General features: G+C 37.9%; 1 protein-coding gene across 6 annotated transcripts in view; it reads right to left on the bottom strand.

Moving 5' to 3' along the window:
• The window catches only part of ANO4 (anoctamin 4), a 416,532-nt gene that overhangs the window by 78,246 nt on the left and 317,646 nt on the right, over nucleotides 1-20,640 (bottom strand). For all 6 annotated transcript variants that reach the window (XM_060656635.2, XM_060656636.2, XM_060656637.2 and 3 more), the window contains 5 exons: nucleotides 20,104-20,159; nucleotides 17,686-17,807; nucleotides 14,218-14,352; nucleotides 13,060-13,156; nucleotides 8,381-8,441 (listed from right to left, as the gene is read on the bottom strand). In XM_060656635.2, coding sequence (XP_060512618.1) covers nucleotides 8,381-8,441; nucleotides 13,060-13,156; nucleotides 14,218-14,352; nucleotides 17,686-17,807; nucleotides 20,104-20,159 — 471 coding nt within the window. The remainder of the gene's footprint in view (nucleotides 1-8,380; nucleotides 8,442-13,059; nucleotides 13,157-14,217; nucleotides 14,353-17,685; nucleotides 17,808-20,103; nucleotides 20,160-20,640) is intronic.

Raw genomic sequence — 20,640 nt, 5'->3', positions numbered from 1 at the left:
AAGGACTAGACAGAATTCTACCAGATATCTAAAGAAGAATACTACTCCTTCTCAAAATTCTTCCAAAAATAGAAGAGGAGGTACCATTTCTAAATTCATTTTGTGAGGCTAGAATTATTATGATACCAAAACCAGACAAGGATGCCACAACAAAAGGCCAATATCCTGATAAATACAGATGCAAAAGTCCTCAACAAAATACATTTGTTCTGGAAACAAGCTTGTAATCCAAAGCACCTGTATTTCAACGCAAAGTTCAATAACCATTGATTCAGTTGTGATCATGTGATGTTCCGCATCACGTACTATTTGTATTGCAACACCTCGCTCATTTATCAAGTTAAAATTTGTTAGAAATGCTTGCTTGTCTTGTGGAGCACTCGCAGAACAAGTTACTCGCAATCCAAGGTTTTAATGATTAGCAAACCACTGGTGTTATATATGTTAGTGATGAATCCCTAAATTCTACTCCTGAAACTGATATTACACTATATGTTAAGTAACTGGAATTTAAATAAAAACTTAAATAGAAAAAGTAAAAAAATATACATATTAGAAAATTAAATTCAGTGTGACACTAAAATGATCATTCACTAGGATCAAGTGGGATTTATTCCAGGGATGCAAGGAGGTTCAACATCCATAAATCAGTCAACATGATAGACCACATTAACAAAATGAATGATACAAATCATATGATCCTCTCAATAGACACAGAGAAAGCATCTGAAAAAATTCAATATCAATTTATGACAAAAATTCTCAACAAAGTGGGTATAAAGGGAATGCACCTCAACATATTAAAAGTCATGTATGACAAGCCTACAACTAACATTACGCTCAGTGGGGAAAAGCTGTAAGCTTTTCCTCTAACACCAGGAACAAGACAAGGATGCCTACTCTCACCACTTTTATCAACACAGTACTGGAAGTCTTAGCCACAGCAGTTACGCAAGAAAGAGAAATAAGAGGCATCCAAATTAAAAAGGAAGAAGTAAAACTGTCACTACTTGCAGATAACATGATGTAATGTATAGAAAACCCTAAAGACTCCAGTAAAACAACTGTTAACCAAAAACCATTAATAAACAAATTCAGTAAAGTTTCAGGACACAAAAAAAGAAACATAAAAAATTTATATAATACATAATTGCATCAAAAAGAATAAAATATCTAGAAATACATATATCCAAGGAGTTTGAAAGACTTATACACTGAAAACTATAAGACATTGATGAAATAAATTGAATAAGATACAATTAAATGGAAAGATATTCTGTGCCCATGGATTGGAAGAATATTAATATTGTTAAAATATCCATAACCTACAGATTCAGTGCAATTCATATCAAAATTCCAATGGCATTTTTTCACAAAAACAGAAAAAGCAATCCTAAAATTTTATGGAACCAAACTAGACCCTAAATAGTCAAAGCAATCTTGAGAAGGAACAGTTATGGAGGCATCACTCTCCCTGACAGAACCACATAAAGAACCTTTGAATTTTCATTTAAATAAGTTTATGATCTCATTTATACATAGAGTCTAAACACAGACAAACAAACAAACAAACAGAACCTCTAAGCTCAGAGAGACAGAGACCAGAGTGTGGTGAGGTGGCGGCTGGGGCTGGGGGAAATGGGTGAATGTGGTCAAAAGGTACCTATTTCCAACTATAAAATAAATGTCAAATAAAAGAACAAACTACTTATGCTGACATGTTGTTACATAAACTAATTTCAATCACATTAAGCTTAATGAACAAAGCCAGACACAAAATGCTAAATTGTGAATGATTCTATTTGCATGAGATTCTAAAACAGGTGAAAGTACAGTGGTAGAAAGCAGGTTAGAGGTTGCCAAGGGTCTCAACGCAAAGTCATGAGGAAACTTTCTGGAGGATGAAAATGTTCTATATCATCATTATGGTGATGGTTACTATATACATTTGACATAACTTGTCAAATTGTACACTTAAAATTGCTGGGGGGGGGGGCGGTGCCTGGGTGGCTCAGTCTATTGTGTCTGACTCTTGATATCTGCTCAGGTTGTGATCACATAGTTTGTGGGTTTGGGCCCCATGTTGGGCTCTGTGCTGACAGCATGGAGCCTGCTTGGGATTCTCTCTCTCCCTCTCTCTCTCTCTCTCTCTCTCTTTGCTCCTCCCCCACTCTTTTGATCTTTCTCAAAAATAAATAAATAAACTTAAAAAAAAAGAAACATGAAATGTCTGACCAATATTTAAAAAAACAAAATAAAACTGCTAGATTTTATGTAAATTATACCTAAATAAAAGCTGACAAAAACTTCTCATAATCCCGTCACATGGAGAAAATCACCATTACTATTATGACATAATTTGTTTTCATTAGTATTTAATATACCTGAAATCACATTTATCTGTATACTTAATATATATTTACCAGTTTTTAAAATATAATCTTTGTGCTCTATTACCTACTTTGAAAGACTAGTTTTTAGTGGCTGCTTATAATTTTGTAATTCATTCTTCTATCATTGGATATTTATGTTGCATATCATAAATAACTAAAACTAGGAAAACACATTTATGTATAAGGTTTTTACTCTGTAATTTAGATCTTTTCTAAAGACCAATTCTGCATAATATTTTGACTGAACACTGGAACAGCTTTCTAAGTGGCCTACCTGCTACCTACTGGTCCCCACTTTCACTCCTCCCATGCTGTTGCCAGGGTTACTTCCCAAATACAACTGATGACATCACTCTCCAGTTTATAACTTCAGTTGGCCTTCTGTTGCCTATAGGGTGAAGTCATGGTTCCCTGTTGCAGCACAAATGTCCTACAATAAGTAAACCTCAGCCCCCAACATACTGTCTGTTAGGGGTTGAATTGTGCCTTTCATAAAAGAGATGTTGATGTTTTAACCTCAAAATGTGACCTTATTTGGAAATAAGGTAACTGCAGACTAACTAGTTAAGATGAAATCATACTGGAGTAGGGTAGGCTCTTAATCCAATGCATTTTAGTGTCCTTATAAGAAGACTGCCCTGTGAAGACGCAGAGACACAGGGAGAATACAGGTGAAAATGGAGACAGAGATTCAAGTGATGCATCTACAAACCAAGGAGTGTCAAGGATTGCTGGCTGTCACAAGAATTTAGGAGAAATACATGGGACAGATGCCCCCTCAGAGCCCTCGAAAAGAAATGACTCTTTTTATACCTTAATTTTTTACTTTGAGCCTGCAGAACAGTGAGAGAATAAATTTCTGTTGTTTTAAGCCATCCAGTTTGTGGCACTTTGTTACAGCACTCTAGGAAACTAATACATACTATATGTTCCTATCACACTGAACATCCTCTCTTTTCAGAGCTTTGCCCACACTGTTCTCAGTTCAGAATGTTTTCTATACCTCCCTCCAACCCCTCTCCTTTGCCTGGCAAATTTAAGACTTGGTTTCAGGATCTCCTTTTGTATAAAACCTTCTCTGCGCTTCCATTTTGCTTCAGGAAGTTGGCAGCATGGACCCTCATTGTCCGATTGTAAACTGTGTAATTACCAATCTCAGTACACTATGAAATTTTTGACAGCTGAGATCACATTTTACTCATTTTTGTACTCCCATTGTCAAGTGATAGTGAGAATGCATTGTCTGCTGAGTAATGAAATCTTAATATATCCTATCAAAGGTACATGACATGATATACAAACTTTGGAATGACTTGAAATAGGCAGACCAGATCTGGTTTAAAATCTAGACTCCACCACTTAGCAGTTACTGGGTAATCTTGGGCAAGTTGCATAACCTCTCTGAACCTCAATATGTTCATCTATAAAACTGGAGCCATAATTTCTTTCTGGTGGGTTATGAGAAATTGATGGTGTCATAGGTGATTATACCTACACACCTAATAGGTATTTAGTAAATGTATACCATTTTTTTGAAAATGCAACCACTATTTTTTTTGTTGGACATATAGGTAAGACTATAAAGATAAAATTGCTGTAAATACCTACAAATAAAAGGAAATTATTATAAAATTTATTTTAAAAATGAGACATACTTCACTAACAAATTTTTGACAGAAGCATTTAAAGAATCTTTGAATTTCCATTAAAATAACCACAATCCTGGTTTTCTGTTTTGGAGAACATTGAGGACCTTAATTTGATTATTTACTGAGGGCAAATAAATTTTTGGCAATGAAAGTAAAAAGAAAAAAAAGAAAAATGATTAAAAAAAACCCAAAAATGAAGAAAAGAGAAATATAATCTGCTTCCTGACAAGTCTCTGCCAACATCTAGTTCCCTAGTGACTCATTTCCCCCCCTAGGGAGAGAAGCTAATTTAGGCCATAATTGTTCTGTTTCTTCAATCTTTCTGCACAAAAATGAGCACTGAGGAAAGAGCGACACTCTGGTTCAAGCCCAGAGCTGTAGGCTCACAGTGTACCTCGAGGGTCCCCGGGAGGCCCTGCCTCACAAAGTAGTGGGGCCCCACTCACAAAGGTAGTGGGGTTCTGTAAAGCTTTTTGACCCCACACAAAGGCCCTTCCCAGCTGCTGCAGAATGATTCTAAATGGAGCCCTATTGTTTCTGTCCTGAACACACAAAGCAAAGGGCAACAAAATAAACACATCAGCCCCATCCTTTACAGGTCTTGTAAACCACTTATATCTATTCTCAGCATCTCTGCATCTAGCAGTTTCCCAAAAATAAAGTGCATTTGTTTTCTTAAATGTAACTTGTCAGTCATAAAGGATAAGCCTGACACCACTAAGCTGAGCTCCATTAGAAGTGACACACTTTTATGGAACATCACCGTCTCAAAGCAGTATAAATGGGGCTTGGGATGAGGTTAACAGTCCTTTATCATAAAGTTTATATCTCTGAAGCAGAAGCAAACAGGGCTACAAATAGTAGTCTATCTAGCAATAGACTGTAGAAGCTAAGAGTGCCCCGTTTAACTCCTGGGTTTGCCACTTTCTAGCTACTACCCCAGTTCCCTCATCTATCACATGAGGATAATAACAATACCTTCCTCAAATGCTGCTATAAAAATTAACTTAGAGGATACTGTACAATGCTTAGAATGGTGTCCAGCCCATAGGAAACCAACAAGTGTGTGCTATTACTATAGCTGTTACTATTGGCCATTCCAGATTTCTGCAAAGAGCATCTACCAAGAAACACCTGGGGTAAGTCATTCTTCTTCTCAAATGATTACATTTCTGGGAACCATCCAAGATTTAAGCAGTAAGTTGTCAACTAAGACAAAGCAATTCAGACAATGAATTATTCCAGGCTTGCCTTGCCTGAAGTGGTCCTAAAATGTTCGCTTCTTCCCAAAGGTTATTACAATACATCTATCAGATTCTTACTGGGTACCCTCCAAAGCCCAAGGACTGTCAAATCTCCAATCCACCCACTTGGAACTCAGAAGTTTCTCAGCTTCGTGTTCCAGAAAGCCACCCCCAATCAACTGAAGTTAGTAGGGATAAAATACACATATTTGTTATCACCAGCATAAGGCATTCCAACTCGCAAAGAAGGGATGCAATCCCCTTTATAATGGTGGTACTGTGTGAGGGGTAGAGGAGATGATGACCTCTGCACTTTAGACAAACATTATAATACCCCAGAACTTTACTTCTCTATAGTCTCAGTGGATAAACTAGGAGAAGAAAACATCATTTCAGTAAAAATTGGTGAAATACTAAAGTAGGTAATGTATATTTATGTATTAATTCTTCCAGAAAATTACTCTCTATGCAGAAGAATTAACTCATTACATAGTAGACTCATGGCCCAAAGCAGAGCAGACCAGTGGGTATGCCAGGGGCAGATTATAGGTATGCATGAGGTAATAATCCCTTCAAACCTTCAGGCAGGTGAGGGCAGTATTATCCCTGGCCATGAGCAGACTCATTCATGTACATCAGGATGCTGTGCAAATAGTATTTCATATGTGTGCCACAACTGGAAAAGTTTGGGAACTCCTGGTTTAATAAATGAAGACATTTTCTAAAGTATCCTCATTTGTAACCATGGCATAGCTTAAGCACTGGATGGCTTATTATACTTCCTGATCATGGTTACCAATACAAGTATATTCTAGAAAAACCAGATATACAATTCTTGATCTAAGAGTTCAGTCCCATAACCAAAATTCTGTTACGATTAGATTCTTTTGTTTGCAAGGGACAGAGATGTACTAAGGGGTAGAACAAATAATGAGGGCTTTTCACAAAGCCCTCCCTGTCAAGGGAGGCGGGAATCCCATGGGGATTAAAAGACTGAGCCTATTCAGAGACTGGATACAGAAGCCAGCAGTTCAAGAGACTTCAGCCATAGGAGATCCTAGGTCTTTACCCTGATACTCCACTAATAACACAGCTTGGCTATATTCTCCCTGTTTCCCTTTGGGGGACTGTCTTGCATTTCCTCCTAGTTGGCTACCAGTTAGCTTCTGGACTCTCTGCTTTCTATCGTTTCCACTAGCACTTTGCTTTTGCGTATTCCAAGGTTCTGATTTCTCATAACTTCAACATGCTCATAATTCTTCCTACTTCCACCTTATGTTCAATCTCAATTTCCTTCTTCCTCCCTCCCTCATGACCTTTATGCACATTTCAGTGTCAATTCCTATAGCTAACTCCCTGTCTCTCTCCACATTTTTCAATCCATATTCTTTAGAATAAGACTGTGGGTGATCTTGCTAGTTCCTCTTTGGACAGAACTTCAGGTCTTCTCCCAGGCCACTTACTAACCTATGGGTTTTGGGTCCAATGCCCACTGACAGAGGTGCTAGAGTCACAGGTTTAAAAATATGTCCCTTCAGGGGGCCTGGGTGGCTCAGTTGGTTAAGTGTCTGACTTTGGCTCAGGTCACAATCTCGCAGTTCATGGGTTTGAGCCCTGTGTCAGGCTCTGTGCGGACAGCTTGGAGCCTGGAGCATGCTTCAGATTCTGTGTCCCCCCCTCTCTCTGCCCCTCACCTGCTCTCTCTCTCTTTCAAAAATAAATAAACATTAAAAAATTTAAAAAAATATGTCCCTTCAACAGATATGTACTGGTAGAGACAATTTTTTCTTTGAATATCTCTAGGTAGGGAAAACAGAATATATCTAGAACAAGTCTCCTCAAGAGAACAAGGCTTTTGTATTTCCAGTTGTCAAAGAGACTATTTAAATACATTCCTTGTCTTATAAAGAAACTGTTTTGATAATTTGCTTCTCTTTCCCTTCTCTTTTCTTTTTCCCATCCATCCATCCATCCATCCATCCATCCATCCATCCATCCAACAAATATGAATCTCTGTCTTCAAAAGAAATGTATGAATCTTCAATCACTATAATGATCCTTGAGGAACATGAACCTACTAAGGGAAATAATGTGTGTATACAACTCATTTTAAGTGTCCAAAGAAGGCTAGAAGTCAGTCAAATGTTGTGAAGTTCAAAGGAGGAAGATGACAATTCAGTTAGCCTCTGAAAGATGGAGAAGATCTGATATTCATTCCAGACACAAGGAACAACATGAGCCTAAGTCTTGAGTTAGCAGAGTTTTGTAACATCAAAACTGAGATTCTGGAATTTTAATTTCTAGAAGAAATGCATAATAATTGTGAAAAATTCAAACCAAATTGAAAACATATAGTGTAAAAACCTGTCTTTCATCACTGCTCACTTACCCTTTCCCTTACCCATCACTGCTCACTTAACCTCTCTCCAAAGATAACCACAATTATTTATTATGAATTTGTCCAGACTCTTCTATACTACTAGTTAAAACTTTATAATGATTTCATGAGAAAGATACTATGAAACTCATTTTACAAAGAAGTAGGTAAAGTACTTTCCTTGGGTTAAGAAATTATTTAAGTGAATGTTCCATCACACCTTGTTATTATGGAGCTGTTGATTTAAACTGATATAGAAGGACTCAATCCAGCTTTATAAGGAGCTCCGTTTATAGGGGGTCTTTTTAACCAGAACTGAAAGAAACCCAGAGGTGGGTACTCATACATTACCTGGATGAAATGATTCCACTCACAGCAGAAAGTCCGATATATACTTCTGTGAGTACTTAGATCTCACTAATTTTTGATATATTATAAGCTTTATTTTTGTCTCCAACAGAAGGTGAATTTTATGTTAATAATGAAATGTTGATGAAAATCTTGAAGGTGTAAGAGAAATCAGACATATTTCTTCTCTATAACATTATTTTTTAAATAAATAAATGAATTATTTATCAGCTTGTGTCCAGTAGAATGGCCAACTGAATTTATGCAAGCTTCTTCCTTTCACATCCACAGGACAAAGTCAGATTTCTGAAGGAACATATTATAAAGCATATAAGGGGAACTCAAGTTACATGGATGCAGGACACTTACCCCAGACTGCCATGAAAACAGCAAAGAATACAGTAGCTCCGTTGTCAAAGAGGTGAGTTACCTGGGAATATTATGAATCATAGTTAAACTAGTTTCTCATATACTATATTTCAATTCACATTTGTTTCAATTCTATACAAATAAATGAATTTTGCAGGGTTCCTTTGGGAGATACTCATTTTGGATCATAATCAAGAAGGGAGTTCCTCCAACTGAGTAGTTTGGATATGCAAAAGAGAATCTGTACCCTGTATATGGGTATCATCTAGTTGGAAATTAATTAGCAGCCCCAAGAATGCTAAGAATTTTCTTTTGTACACCATAAAAACTATTACATGTGCACATATGTATATGGAAAATTTATATTTAAGACCAGAAAGGTGTGATTGTTGCTGCTTTAAAGTCTTCTGATTTCTATTTTTAATGCCTCATTTATTCACTTTGGAAACATGGATATTTTGTTTGTGTAGTTTTGGGCAAACATTTTTCTGGGTTGCCCTCTGGATTTTAATATTACAAAGAAGAGAGAGCAGACCATTAACAAAATCCACTTCCACCTTTATTAAAGCCTTGGGTAATCATTGTATTTATCTATTACACACAACACAAATACTTTATCTAGCAAATACTTTATTGCTAGAATAATATATTCTATCACAAATACCACAGCAGAAAGCAAAGATATTTGTCTTGCAAAACTGCTATGCTCATTTCTACCTCCAGGATAAATCACACCAATGTCATGCCAAATTGAAATGATGACTGATACATTCATAAAGTATAACCTTTTTTGGGGTGCTTTATAGCTCTGTATAAAATATAGTTTACTGTCCCTTGGAGAATGCACCAACTATAAACAGGTCTTTTCCTGTTATATCATATTGTGAAGTATTTCAAAATTTTCCAAAAGTTTATGCCTTCTTTTTTCTTTGAACATAGGCGAGATGAGCAGCATTCAAATATTTAATGTAGATAAGAGGCAAAAGCCATTTTATTCATATACCAGAGGGACTGTTAAGTTGTATATTGCATATTGTATAATGCATTGAGAATTAAATCAAGCTTGAGAGTTCCAGTTATATGTGGCTGGTCTGTGCTATTAGGGTATTTATAGGGAGTTGGTGGAAGTTGTAGCCTGCACCATCAGTGTAGATTCTGGAATGAATTGTGGTGGTCATTGTTTTTGGCTACTCACATGATCTTTCCTCCCTTCTCCTGGTAATAGATCTCTCTCATGTAGGTCACTAGGGGGCATGTGGTTGAAACAGAACCAATTAGAGTCCCTCCCTGGGACTGATGTACAAACATGTGGAGAGAGACATTTTTCGGCTGCAGTTATTTGGGAACATGTGAATCAGGAGGGGTGAGTTAATATGGACTTCTGGTTCCTACTAAAATGTAAGTTAAGATAGACTGATGCCTCCCTCTGCCAAAATCAACCCTGGAGAAGCAAGATAGTAGATTCAGGGAACTAACAAAACACAAAAACAAACAAAGACTCTGAGAAACCCCAGGGGAGATGGAAAGTTGCCTTGAGTTGGCGTGTGTGTGTGTGTGTGTGTGTGTGTGTGTGTGTGTGTGTGTGTAGGTGGTAGTATATGGTGGTATATGGAGACAGTTAGTGGCAGTTCCCAAACAGCGTGGGAGCTCAGCTTGGAGAAATACATAATTTCTACTCCAGCCTCTCCCTCCACAGTCCCTGGACAGTTAGTTTCCCCTATCAAATCACCTGCAACAGGGAGGACAAGCTACAGGTGCTGGTTCTTGGGGTAATATAAGGGTGCTCAGAGTTCTGCCTGGTTGAGGAGATGAGGAGGTGCTCCCTGGCCATCTGTCCTTATGCATTCTCTCTTCAGTCCATTCCTCTTAAACTCCAGGGCTAGTGGATAACAATCAAGGGACAGTGGCTCCGCCCAATTCTCTTTTGTTCTAGGCAGGCTTAAAAAAGAAACTCTGACCAAAAAGTCCTCTGGAAAAGTGCAGCGCATAGTGGTGCCTAGGACACATTGTCCTCTCCTTCTGTAAAATCGCCAGGACTGACAGCTGAGTGCTTGTCCTATGACCGTTACCCAAAGTAGTTGACACCTCCAAGAGACAAACATGCACAGGCCAAAACAATAAAGTATTTGGGGAAGACATCTGCCTCCAAAGAATTCCAAACTAGACAACATACAGGTTCTGAAAGAGACATTCTGTAATGGCAGACCAAGAATTTTTATAAAAATATGCCTAAGGAGATAAAGAAAGGAAGATATAAGCCTTGTGTTGTGGCAGTCAGCAGCCACCTTCTTGAGCATGTGATGAGAACTTGTCTGCAAAACGAACATGTAGAGAGGTAGCCAAAAAGAGACATCTGGGGGCCTGGAGGCCAAGTTCTGGGCTGTGAGGGCTTTCTTCCCAGACAGTGTGGGCTTCCAGTATCTTTTCCAGTGAAACAAGCCAATAAGTCCTTTCTGCTGACCTTGCAAATGTAAAGGTTGAGAATGAAGCATTCCTGACCAGCAGAACAGCCATTGATTACATTGGATCGAGACTCTGATTTGATCCAATATTCCAGTGTATCCTCAGTTCCATGAAATCAGTTTGGAATTTCTAATAAGTATTTCTAAAGGAAATGCTATAGAACTTCAGTTATTTCATTCTGTAGTGTTTTAGCTTTCATTTTATTAAGTTTTTAAAGGCAAGACCAAATCTGAAATCCATAATCTAAACATCTTGTAGCCTCAATATGGCACAATGATATGTTTTCCAGTCAGATAAACCAAGGCCTAGCTACTTACTGCTGTGTGACCATGGAAAAGTAATTTTTACCTGAGTAAAATCAGAGTAATAACATTTACCTTGAAGTTGCTGTAAGAATTAGAAATAAAAATGTAGGTTGCCTAGCTACTTTGATATCTATAGCCTAGCTGTTATTATAATTATTATTGTTCTAGATCTTATGTTCAGTAGGATAGCTGCTCAACTAGCTCCTATAAAATCTGAATACTCTAAACTGTCCATTATGATCCTTTTAAGGGATTGTCATGGATCTCCTAAAGAGAGAACTTCGCTCCAGTCATATTTTTCCATGTAGAAAACAAATACTCCCAAGCAACAATAACAACAAAACATTGGTTTTCTGAGACTCCCAAAAAGCAGACTTTAAAAAAAATTTTTTTTAAAGTTTATTTATTTTTGAGACAGAGAGAGACAGAGCATGAACGGGGGAGGGGCAGAGAGAGAGGGAGACACAGAATCGGAAACAGCCTCCAGGCTCTGAGCCGTCAGCCCAGAGCCCGACGCGGGGCTTGAACTCACGGACCATGAGATCGTAACCTGAGCTGAAGTCGGACGCTTAACCAACTGAGCCACCCAGGTTTCCCCCAAAAGCAGACTTTTTACACCTGAGTCATTCAAGCTTAATTCATGATCTTTAAACAAATTATACTGCTGACAAACCTCTTTGGGCCTCACCAAATCTGTATTTCCCAAGCTCATTCTGTTAAGTTTGTCTCACTTTCTTGGGTCTATCTCTATGTTCTCCAAAGACAGGGAGAATATTTTGTGCTTTTTTGGTCCCTTGCAGCATTTAGCCAAATCTTCCTAAAATCACACCTGGCTGCTGTGGTTTGGGCTCCACCCACATGGACTGGACACCTGCATTACTGATGACATCATGGATGGGCGGGCTCTTGGGCTGTCTATCAAATGTTCTCGTTAAAAACGAACAAAACCCTGCCATGCCAACAGTATAATTAGATAGATCCAAGCTGCAGGGATTGCAGACATTCAGTAAAGTCTGCCAACCCTCTTTGTTTCTGAAGTCTGGGCAAGTTGACAGGCAGTGGTGTTTGGAAAGTCTTCAGCAGCCCATACTCCAGCTATTGCTTTGCATTAGTGAGACTGACCGTAAGTAAAAAATAAGGAATTCAATGAATGTGTCTAAAGTTTAAATAAAAGCATAACATGGGAAAGGGACATGCAATTATATATAATAGACATAATGATGCTATGTATTTGTTCTTTTCAAAGCACTTTTCCATATAAGACTATCCTCTTTGGTCTTCAGGACATTCCATGGGGCAGAGAAGGCAGCTATCACTGTGGGAATCTTAGAGATGAAAAAGTTCAGCCTCAAAGAGACTGTCCATGTGCAAGATCAAGGAGGTAAGTAGCTGAACTAGTCTTGAATCTAAAATTTATTTGACAATAATAATGATGAAGGAGAAAAATGATGGCGGCTCTCATTTACCAAGATCTTACCATTTGCCAAGCATGTGGCTCAGTATACATTTCAGCTTATTTCTTATAACCATTGTATGAGACAAGCATCATGTTCTCCATTTTACAGATAAGAAAACTGTGGCTCAGAGAATTAAGTAACTTGTTCTTGGACTGACAGGTGGCAAAGAGCAGAGTCAAGATTTGAATCTTTCTCTGACTCTAACAACTGTACTCTTTGCAGTTTGCACACTGAAGCTTCTTGTGATGATAATCAGAGCTAATACATTTAAAATACATATACAGTAAAAAACATATTTGAATTAGAATACCAAGTGATAGAGGTAACTCTCTCCTACAACATAAACTTGAGAATCAAGGACCAGACATTACAAAGAGAATACAGTTACCCTCTGTTCCTCAGGAAAATGTATGAAAGATTCAATCCACCTAAAATGCTGCAGATGTGAAATTACCTTGGCATAAACGCAGCTGTCTGACAGCCTCATGAATGGACAGTATTTATCACACACAGGACACATGATGATATCTGTAGCTTGGCAGACTTCTTTACTGGAAAAGAGAACAGAAAAGGACCACTTTTTAATGACATAAGAGCATGTTTTTCCATCTAATTTCACCAGAATATTCAACCACTAAATAAGACCCAGTAGACCAGATTTTTGTCCTGATTAGATTCCTAGCCTTATCTGTTATTAATGTAAACAAATGCCTGAAGATTTTAGTAATTTGATAAACCTACTTATTTATGAGGCTGTTTCTTGGCTTTAAATATTAATAAGTTAAACTCTGAAAATACATGAAGCAAAACATTGGATGTTATACCCTAAATTACACAAAAGTCATTCACTACATTGCACAGATTTGAAACAGTTTTGTATTGAATTTTAGGAACAACAAGGTACCTAAAAGTGTCTGCCTCAAACTCTATGTGTATGGTAAGTGAAAACTAATAATGGAGTAATAAATAAAAATATGATGCATTAGTTCTGGGGGGAAACTACATACCCATTAACAATTTCACCAAAAAGTAAAATATTTTTATAGGCAGGAGAATCAATCCCTTTTACTTTTGTAATCACTTCTAAAAGGCACATTTATTATTTAGGATCACTGTTCAGCCTGGCAATAAACTCTGTACAATACCTTACACTATATTATGGTGAGAGAGCTAACAATCCTCAACATCAATCATTCTCAAGGCCCAACAAGTTGGTAAGATGTCTTTCTGGTTTAGGTTTAAACGGTCCTTACAAAAACACAGAATTCATAAAAAGGGATTGTGAACCTGCCACTTTGCAATATTAGAAGAGAAAAAGTAAAAAGTCAGAAAGAGAGTAACTTTTAGCCAGTGAATGGAAGTGATTTTTTCTGTGGATACAGAGTGGCTTATATGCCTACAAATGTAAACCCTGCTTCCCTGGTGTATGAAGACTACAGCAGCATGGATAATGGATGGAAGATCTTGTGAACAGAGCCTTTTGATTTCTTTTAGGAGTGACTGAGAAGGAGGTTAGAAGGAAAAGTGGGCCCATGATCTGGGAACATCCCCAAAGTATCACCACCCATCTCTAAATAGAAGCAAAAGTAGGTTCACCCAGAGCTCCCCATACCTGACTTGGCAGTGATCCAGAGTAATGACTCCATACAGAAAGACAAACAATCCAATGAAGGCAGCTGGGAAGAGCATGCCGGTATACCAGCCCAACCAGGCAAAATACAACCCAATCTTCTCTCCAAAGTACCGCCTGTGTAAGACACAACAGCATTTTAACACTTAGTAAGTTTACTTTGTAGTGTCCTTGCTGATAAACATGCATCTAAGAGAATAGATACTTGACCAAATTAAGGCTCTGGGCTTCAATTTCTTCTCCTATTATTATATATTGGAAATCGAATAAACTCTTCCATACAGGAACATGATTATACACAAGCTTGTGTAAGAACACAGAGCAAAACCCATGCGCATTCAGGAAGATAGGACATTTCTTACTACAGAACCAGGAGAACTTGAAGTGTTGGTGACAACACATCATCTCATCTTTGCCATTTCCAAGCGTATGGTTGTTTGTAGCACATGTATTCTAATGACGTATATTTTTAAAAACAGGAAACAAAGTTACTGTGAAAAACTTTAAACACCCCTCTCAATATTCTGTAGCCTTATAAGATGTTTACAATGCTAGAATTGCATGATATTATAAAGAAAATAACTCTAACTACTGAGATTCAATATGAAGGGACACTGAGAGCAACTTTTCCTCTTAAGTGATGATTTTTCACAAGTTTCAACATGCACCTCTAAAAATGTTTTTCAGAGACTAACCAGTCTGCCTAGTGCCCTGCATTCTGTGAAGTTCAGAGGTATCCAGGGAATTCCTTGTGTTTTTTTTTTTTATTTTATTTTCAAACACCATTAATAACATAATTGACTTACACTAGAATACAACCCAAACTGTACTTTCTATGCCTCTCAAATGTTACATGCTATAGTTAGAAGTTCATTATTTTGTTTAAAGTTTATTTTTATTTACTTTTGGAGATAGCAATTGGGGGAGGCACAGAGAGAGAGGGAGACAGAATCCCAAGCAGGCTCCGTGGTGTTAGCGCAGAGCCTGATGTGAGGCTTGAACTCAATCCGTGAGATCATGACCTGAGCTGAAATCAAGAGTCAGACACTTAACTGACTGAGCCATCCAAATACCCCAGAAGTTCATTATTTTTTAGTTTAATATAAGAATATTCTAATTATTTTTTTATTCTCATTCTAAACAAATGTTGTTTACCACCTATTTCCAAATACTGGCTTCTGCTTTCCTCTTAGAATGTCCAATGGTTCCTAAAAGCTCCTAAAAGATGGAATAAAGATTATCCCCTTTATCCTATCTTCCACTGTTTTCCAACATAAATTTTTCACTCCCTGAAGGCTTCTTCAACATACATTCAAATACACAGATAAATATTCTTTTATTCATTCAACAAATAGAAACTACCTTCCAGGTGGCAAATATTGTGCTATGAACTGAAGATAAAATGATGAACAAAATAAGCATGGTCCCTGCTCTTGTACAGCTCACAGGCTGATAGAGTAGATATACATCAATCAATTAAAGAAATAAGTTTATAATTAGAACACTGGGAAAAGGGAGTGTTCTCCCTTTCCTTTTGTGGAGTCCTCTCCACAAAAGGAGAGGAACATAATTCCACAAGTATATAAACTAAGACCATGTGATCACCTTAATTAGGGAAGCCTTCTCTGAGGAGGTGACTATTAGCTAGGAAGGACTGGGGACAGGATAGAGTATTTCCAGCAGAGGAACCATAATTACAAAGAACCTGTAGCAGAAGGAACCAGGTAAAATAAGGGCAGTGTGCCTGGAACACTGATAACAAGAGGTGGGCTGGTAAGCTAGGTGGAGGCTGGACCTCAGAGGGTCTTGTAAACCATGCTAAATGCATTGATCCTTATCGTGGGAGAAAGGGAAAATCATAAGAGAGTTTTAACATTCAAGGGACATAATCAGATTCACATTCCAAAAATACCACTCTGTCTGCTGGTTAGAGAATGGACTGGAAGGGACCAGAGTGGGAAAAGGAAGACCAAGTGTGGGACAACAGCCATAGTCCAGGTTGTAAGGTGAAGGAGGCAGTATGGTAGAGGAGATACTAGGGTGTGGCCAGATTCAAGAGACATGGAAGAAGCAAAATTTATAGGACAAGAGCTATTTAAGAGATGAGATTTCCTAGATACTCCAAAACTTCATACTACTCAAATCTTGCTTGTGCTTTTCCTCTCCCTTCCTTTTGGGCAATACAAATCCCAATCTCTTCCAGGCTCAGCTCTACAGAGCTTTCCACAGAAGCACCTACCCATATCTATCCTTCCCATTTTTCCAAATTGTTGTAAAACTTATCATAATACATTTTACCTAACTGTGCATAGTCTTGTACTGTTTTCTAGTTGTTTCGAGTATGCAGAGCCTGTTTTTATGAAGGAAACTGAATTTCTTAGACATGGTGGCTTCCAACTGTCTTTGCCAAAGGTATTTAGCATCATACTAGAAACACAATGGGTTTAACACAATGATAAACTGCAAAGTCTTAATCAAAACAATGTCAAGGACAGATATTTTGCCTGCAGTACTTTTCTGTAATTTTTAATCAGTGTATTCCTGTAATATTGGGAGTGAGGCTGGGAAGAGCACTTACTTGTATCCTCCCCACCCCCACTGTTTTAGCATGTATTGAGACTGGTCAAAAGAAAATGCTCTCATCTCAGAAAATATTTTCCACTCACCCAGATCATCTGGTTTATTTGTTACTGATACATAGAATAGTACACAATTCGTCAGTGCCCTTGGGTCAATAGGAGTAAATACTTAGTAACAAGGACTCTGGCAGAAAGAATGGCTAATTGCCCAGGGAGACAAAAATATAAAGTGAGCTGTCTTATTATTTCATTTTCCTCTGGGCTCAATTTTTGAGGGCACTAGTCAGAGTAAATCAAATCAAGCTAATCTAGGAAATGAGACATGACTTTCTCTTTTATAAGGAATCCACAAAGTATGGACTGTTGGTACCCAATGTTAATAATAACCAGTCTGTAAATAAATAATGAGATGTCAGAGAATAATGCTGCCATGAATGCTGAAAGTTGAACATACATAAACAGTTAAAAAAGCATACATTTCCAATGTCATCACAAGTTAAAAGCAGATGTACTGATGTGACTTGCAAAATCAAAACAATCTTTAAAATTTATCAGTTGAAAATTAAAATAAGCCTGAAATTTATTACAATGACAGAATCCGTATTTCCTACTTACACAGTAACTAATATTCTATTTGCCACTAATATATGTAAGCATCTTTCTGCAGTCGTTATTGATAATTTGTCAGTAACAGTCACGTGGATGGTCTGCTCCTTATAAACTCCTGTGGGAGGCCTGGCCAAGTTGCCTTTTTGAGATAAAGCCAGATTTGATCAAGAGCTATGTAATTCAGACTTTTTTCTTGTCCCAGCTGACAGTCTTCCTAATCATTCTGTGCAAGCTTTATATTTGCAGCTGGTTAAAAACTCACCTTACAAGATCCAAAGGCTGGTATTTATACCACACGCCCCAGGAGGCCCAGCACTCATAGAGCAGATGTCGGTGGTTTTCCGCTCCATGGGTTCTAATGGAGTTTTTACTTCTGTAACTTCCCTGGGATAAAAACACCACTGCCAGTGAGGTAATACCCAAAAAAAGTCATAAGGAAAATCTGACAGTAATACTAGTCTATTATGGCAAGAGTAGTGATAGGGGTCATATAGGAAAGAAATAGATACATATTATTGAAGGCAAAGCAGTTATTGTGGACACAATCTTGTTGATGGTGCTGTGTAGTAAAAAGCACATGCTTGTTAGAATCAGGCAGGTTTGAACTGAGTTCGAACTCAGTTCTTCTATTTTTTAGCTGGAAGACCTTAAATTCTCTGAGCCCTGGATTCCTAATTCACAATGGAACTAAAATATCTGCCTCATTGATGTCTTTCATGGTTTGAATGAATAAAGTGTCTTGCCCAGAACACATGCCTAAGACTCAGTTCCACTTGTCTCAAGACAGGGTAGTTGGTAAACAGCCATAGCTGTTCCCTTGCCTTGTCCACGCAAAACCCTAAAATATAAAATCGGGATATAACCTCAAAATTACAACAATTCAAATATAATCCAACCACTTCATGGAACAAATGACGAGACAAAGGGCCGGGACAGGTGCAGGTTTTTCTGAGTTCAGTTAATGGCAATGCTAGTTTCACAAACAGAAAAAGCATCTTCTGGAAGTGGACTAATTATTAACGTTAATCTGGGAAGTTCTTTCTTGTGGAAGGTGAACCAGGCTGAAAGGCAAGAAACTCAGGTTCTAGTCTCAGGTCAACAAACTCACACAGTGACTAGAGGTGGGTTAACCTTTCTCTAAACCGCTATCTAAAATTTTAACATGAAGCGTTGGCAACAATGTCTGCTCTTCCTGCTTTCCTGCCTTTAAAGGTTATTATGAGGTTAAATAATATAATTAAGCTACACTGAGAATAAAGAGTCACAAGAGCAATTATGTTATTGTTGTTGCTATTACTGATTTGGAAGTTCTCTTCTCATAGAATACAGGGCTTTACCAAGATATGGAAGCCACAAAGACACCTTGAGTTACTCCATGGGGTTTCAAAGCTGCATCTTCTTAGACCTCCTCATACCTGCCACCTACTCACCTACACAGATACTTCTGCTCCCCTACTATTGCTCACTATGGACAAGGGCTTGGCTGTGGGAGAATGCAGTTGTCTTCGAAACCTTTTTGGGGCCATGCCAACTAATAACTACAGGAGGCCACATGATGTTTTCTGAAGAAATCTGTCTTTAGAGTTCAGAATCACCTGTGTGTGGCTCTAGAATACCTCTGGGTCAAAATGTTTGCTTTTGTGATACTAAAAGAATCATTCCTAAAATGTTTCATGGCAGTCTGTAAACAGGGTCTCAGACTAAAGCTTCTAGTTTTCTTAATGAATAAGATTTGTAAAATTCTATATCACCTTTGTGTGCTTGTAGTATTTAAAACAACAGGGGCAGTACTCTAAGCCAAATAATAAAGGGTATGTTTTGGAAAGACTTGCCATTTATGAACTGTTGGAACAGTTCTCCAAAGTTTATTGGCAAACTGTTAACATCATTGCTAGTATAAGGCTTCTGGAAATCACTCCCAGGAGTTCCAGCCTGGCTAGTTTGTGAGGTCCTAAAGGGCATGGGCTGTGATAGTCATCTTTCTGCTGTGCCACACCGTGACTGGTACAAAGTAGGGGCTCAATACCATGAAGATGAGAACCATCTTTCATCAGTCATGAGGATTAAATCCCTGTAAACCTATGTGTAAAAGAGAATTCTGGGTTACATAACCCAAAACAGAGTTAAAGGTAATCACAATTACATTTACTAAAATCCTTATAGATGACAAAAACCATGAAGCAAATAAGGAGAATATCAAAATTTATGTAACTTAAATGAGCAATAATATGTACAATACTATTCGTTTCCATTCATCACCCTCTGGTTACCAGAGACTTTTCAAAATGGCTCCCCCCACTCTCGAAGAAATAGCTATAAATTTCTTTGTTGCAGAGACTATATATTTCAACAACATTTTCCCCATGGGTGTGGTGCCTCATGCAAATTTTCAATGCTTCTCTAATTTTATGACTTGGAGTCCCTCAGCGATTCCTCTGAACTCATGCTGAGTGACTCTTGACTCAAGTATTCTTACAATTACATAAAGATACATAGAAATAAATCTGTGCTGGGGGAGAGACGTCACAATGCAAGTAGGCCCTCCCTCATTATCCATTGAACAAATTAATTTCACTCTGAACAAATGTCGTATCAGCAAACTCAATTGGCTTCTGACTATTCCCAGAAGCTGATTTAATAACAAGAAATTGACGGAGGAGGAGGAAAGGCAGGACAATACCTCGTGCAAGGGAAATGCAGCTTCATAGGAGCCATTGGTAAGCAAACGATTCAGACCTAAAATGATAAAAAAGTTCAGTTTGAACTAATACTGAGTTTGAATCCTCACAATGTTCAAGACTAATGTGAGGGTGGTACTTTTTGGAGCAAGCAATCTAGGTTTTCAAAAATGATTTGAACCCAGTTGGGGACTCAGTTTGGAAAGTTTTGCTATGTGCTAGCAAATTGGAATCAAGGGCTGGGAAATCAGATTTTCAAATAGAAACCAAACAGTGACGCATACGTGGCGCAGTGCCTGGCACAGAGACAAGAATGTATTGAGAAAAGTGGATACATTTATCATACCAAAAAATGATTTTCTTCCAGGAGCTCTTTTTATATTTTGATCTAGAAGCTTCACAATGTAGATAAATCTAACCCTTCTGCATTGGACTAGTGGTATGACTTTGAAAAAGTTCTCTTGCCCTCAGGCTTTAATTTTCTCATATATAAAATGGGGGAAGGGTGTTGGATATGTGGATTATTTTAAAAATAGCTT

Source organism: Panthera onca, chromosome B4 (genome assembly GCF_046562875.1).
Source record: "Panthera onca isolate mPanOnc1 chromosome B4, mPanOnc1 haplotype 2, whole genome shotgun sequence".
Taxonomy (NCBI): domain Eukaryota; kingdom Metazoa; phylum Chordata; class Mammalia; order Carnivora; family Felidae; genus Panthera; species Panthera onca.
The sequence above is the reverse complement of the archived record's forward strand: the minus strand, read 5'-3'. Positions and strand labels throughout refer to the sequence as shown.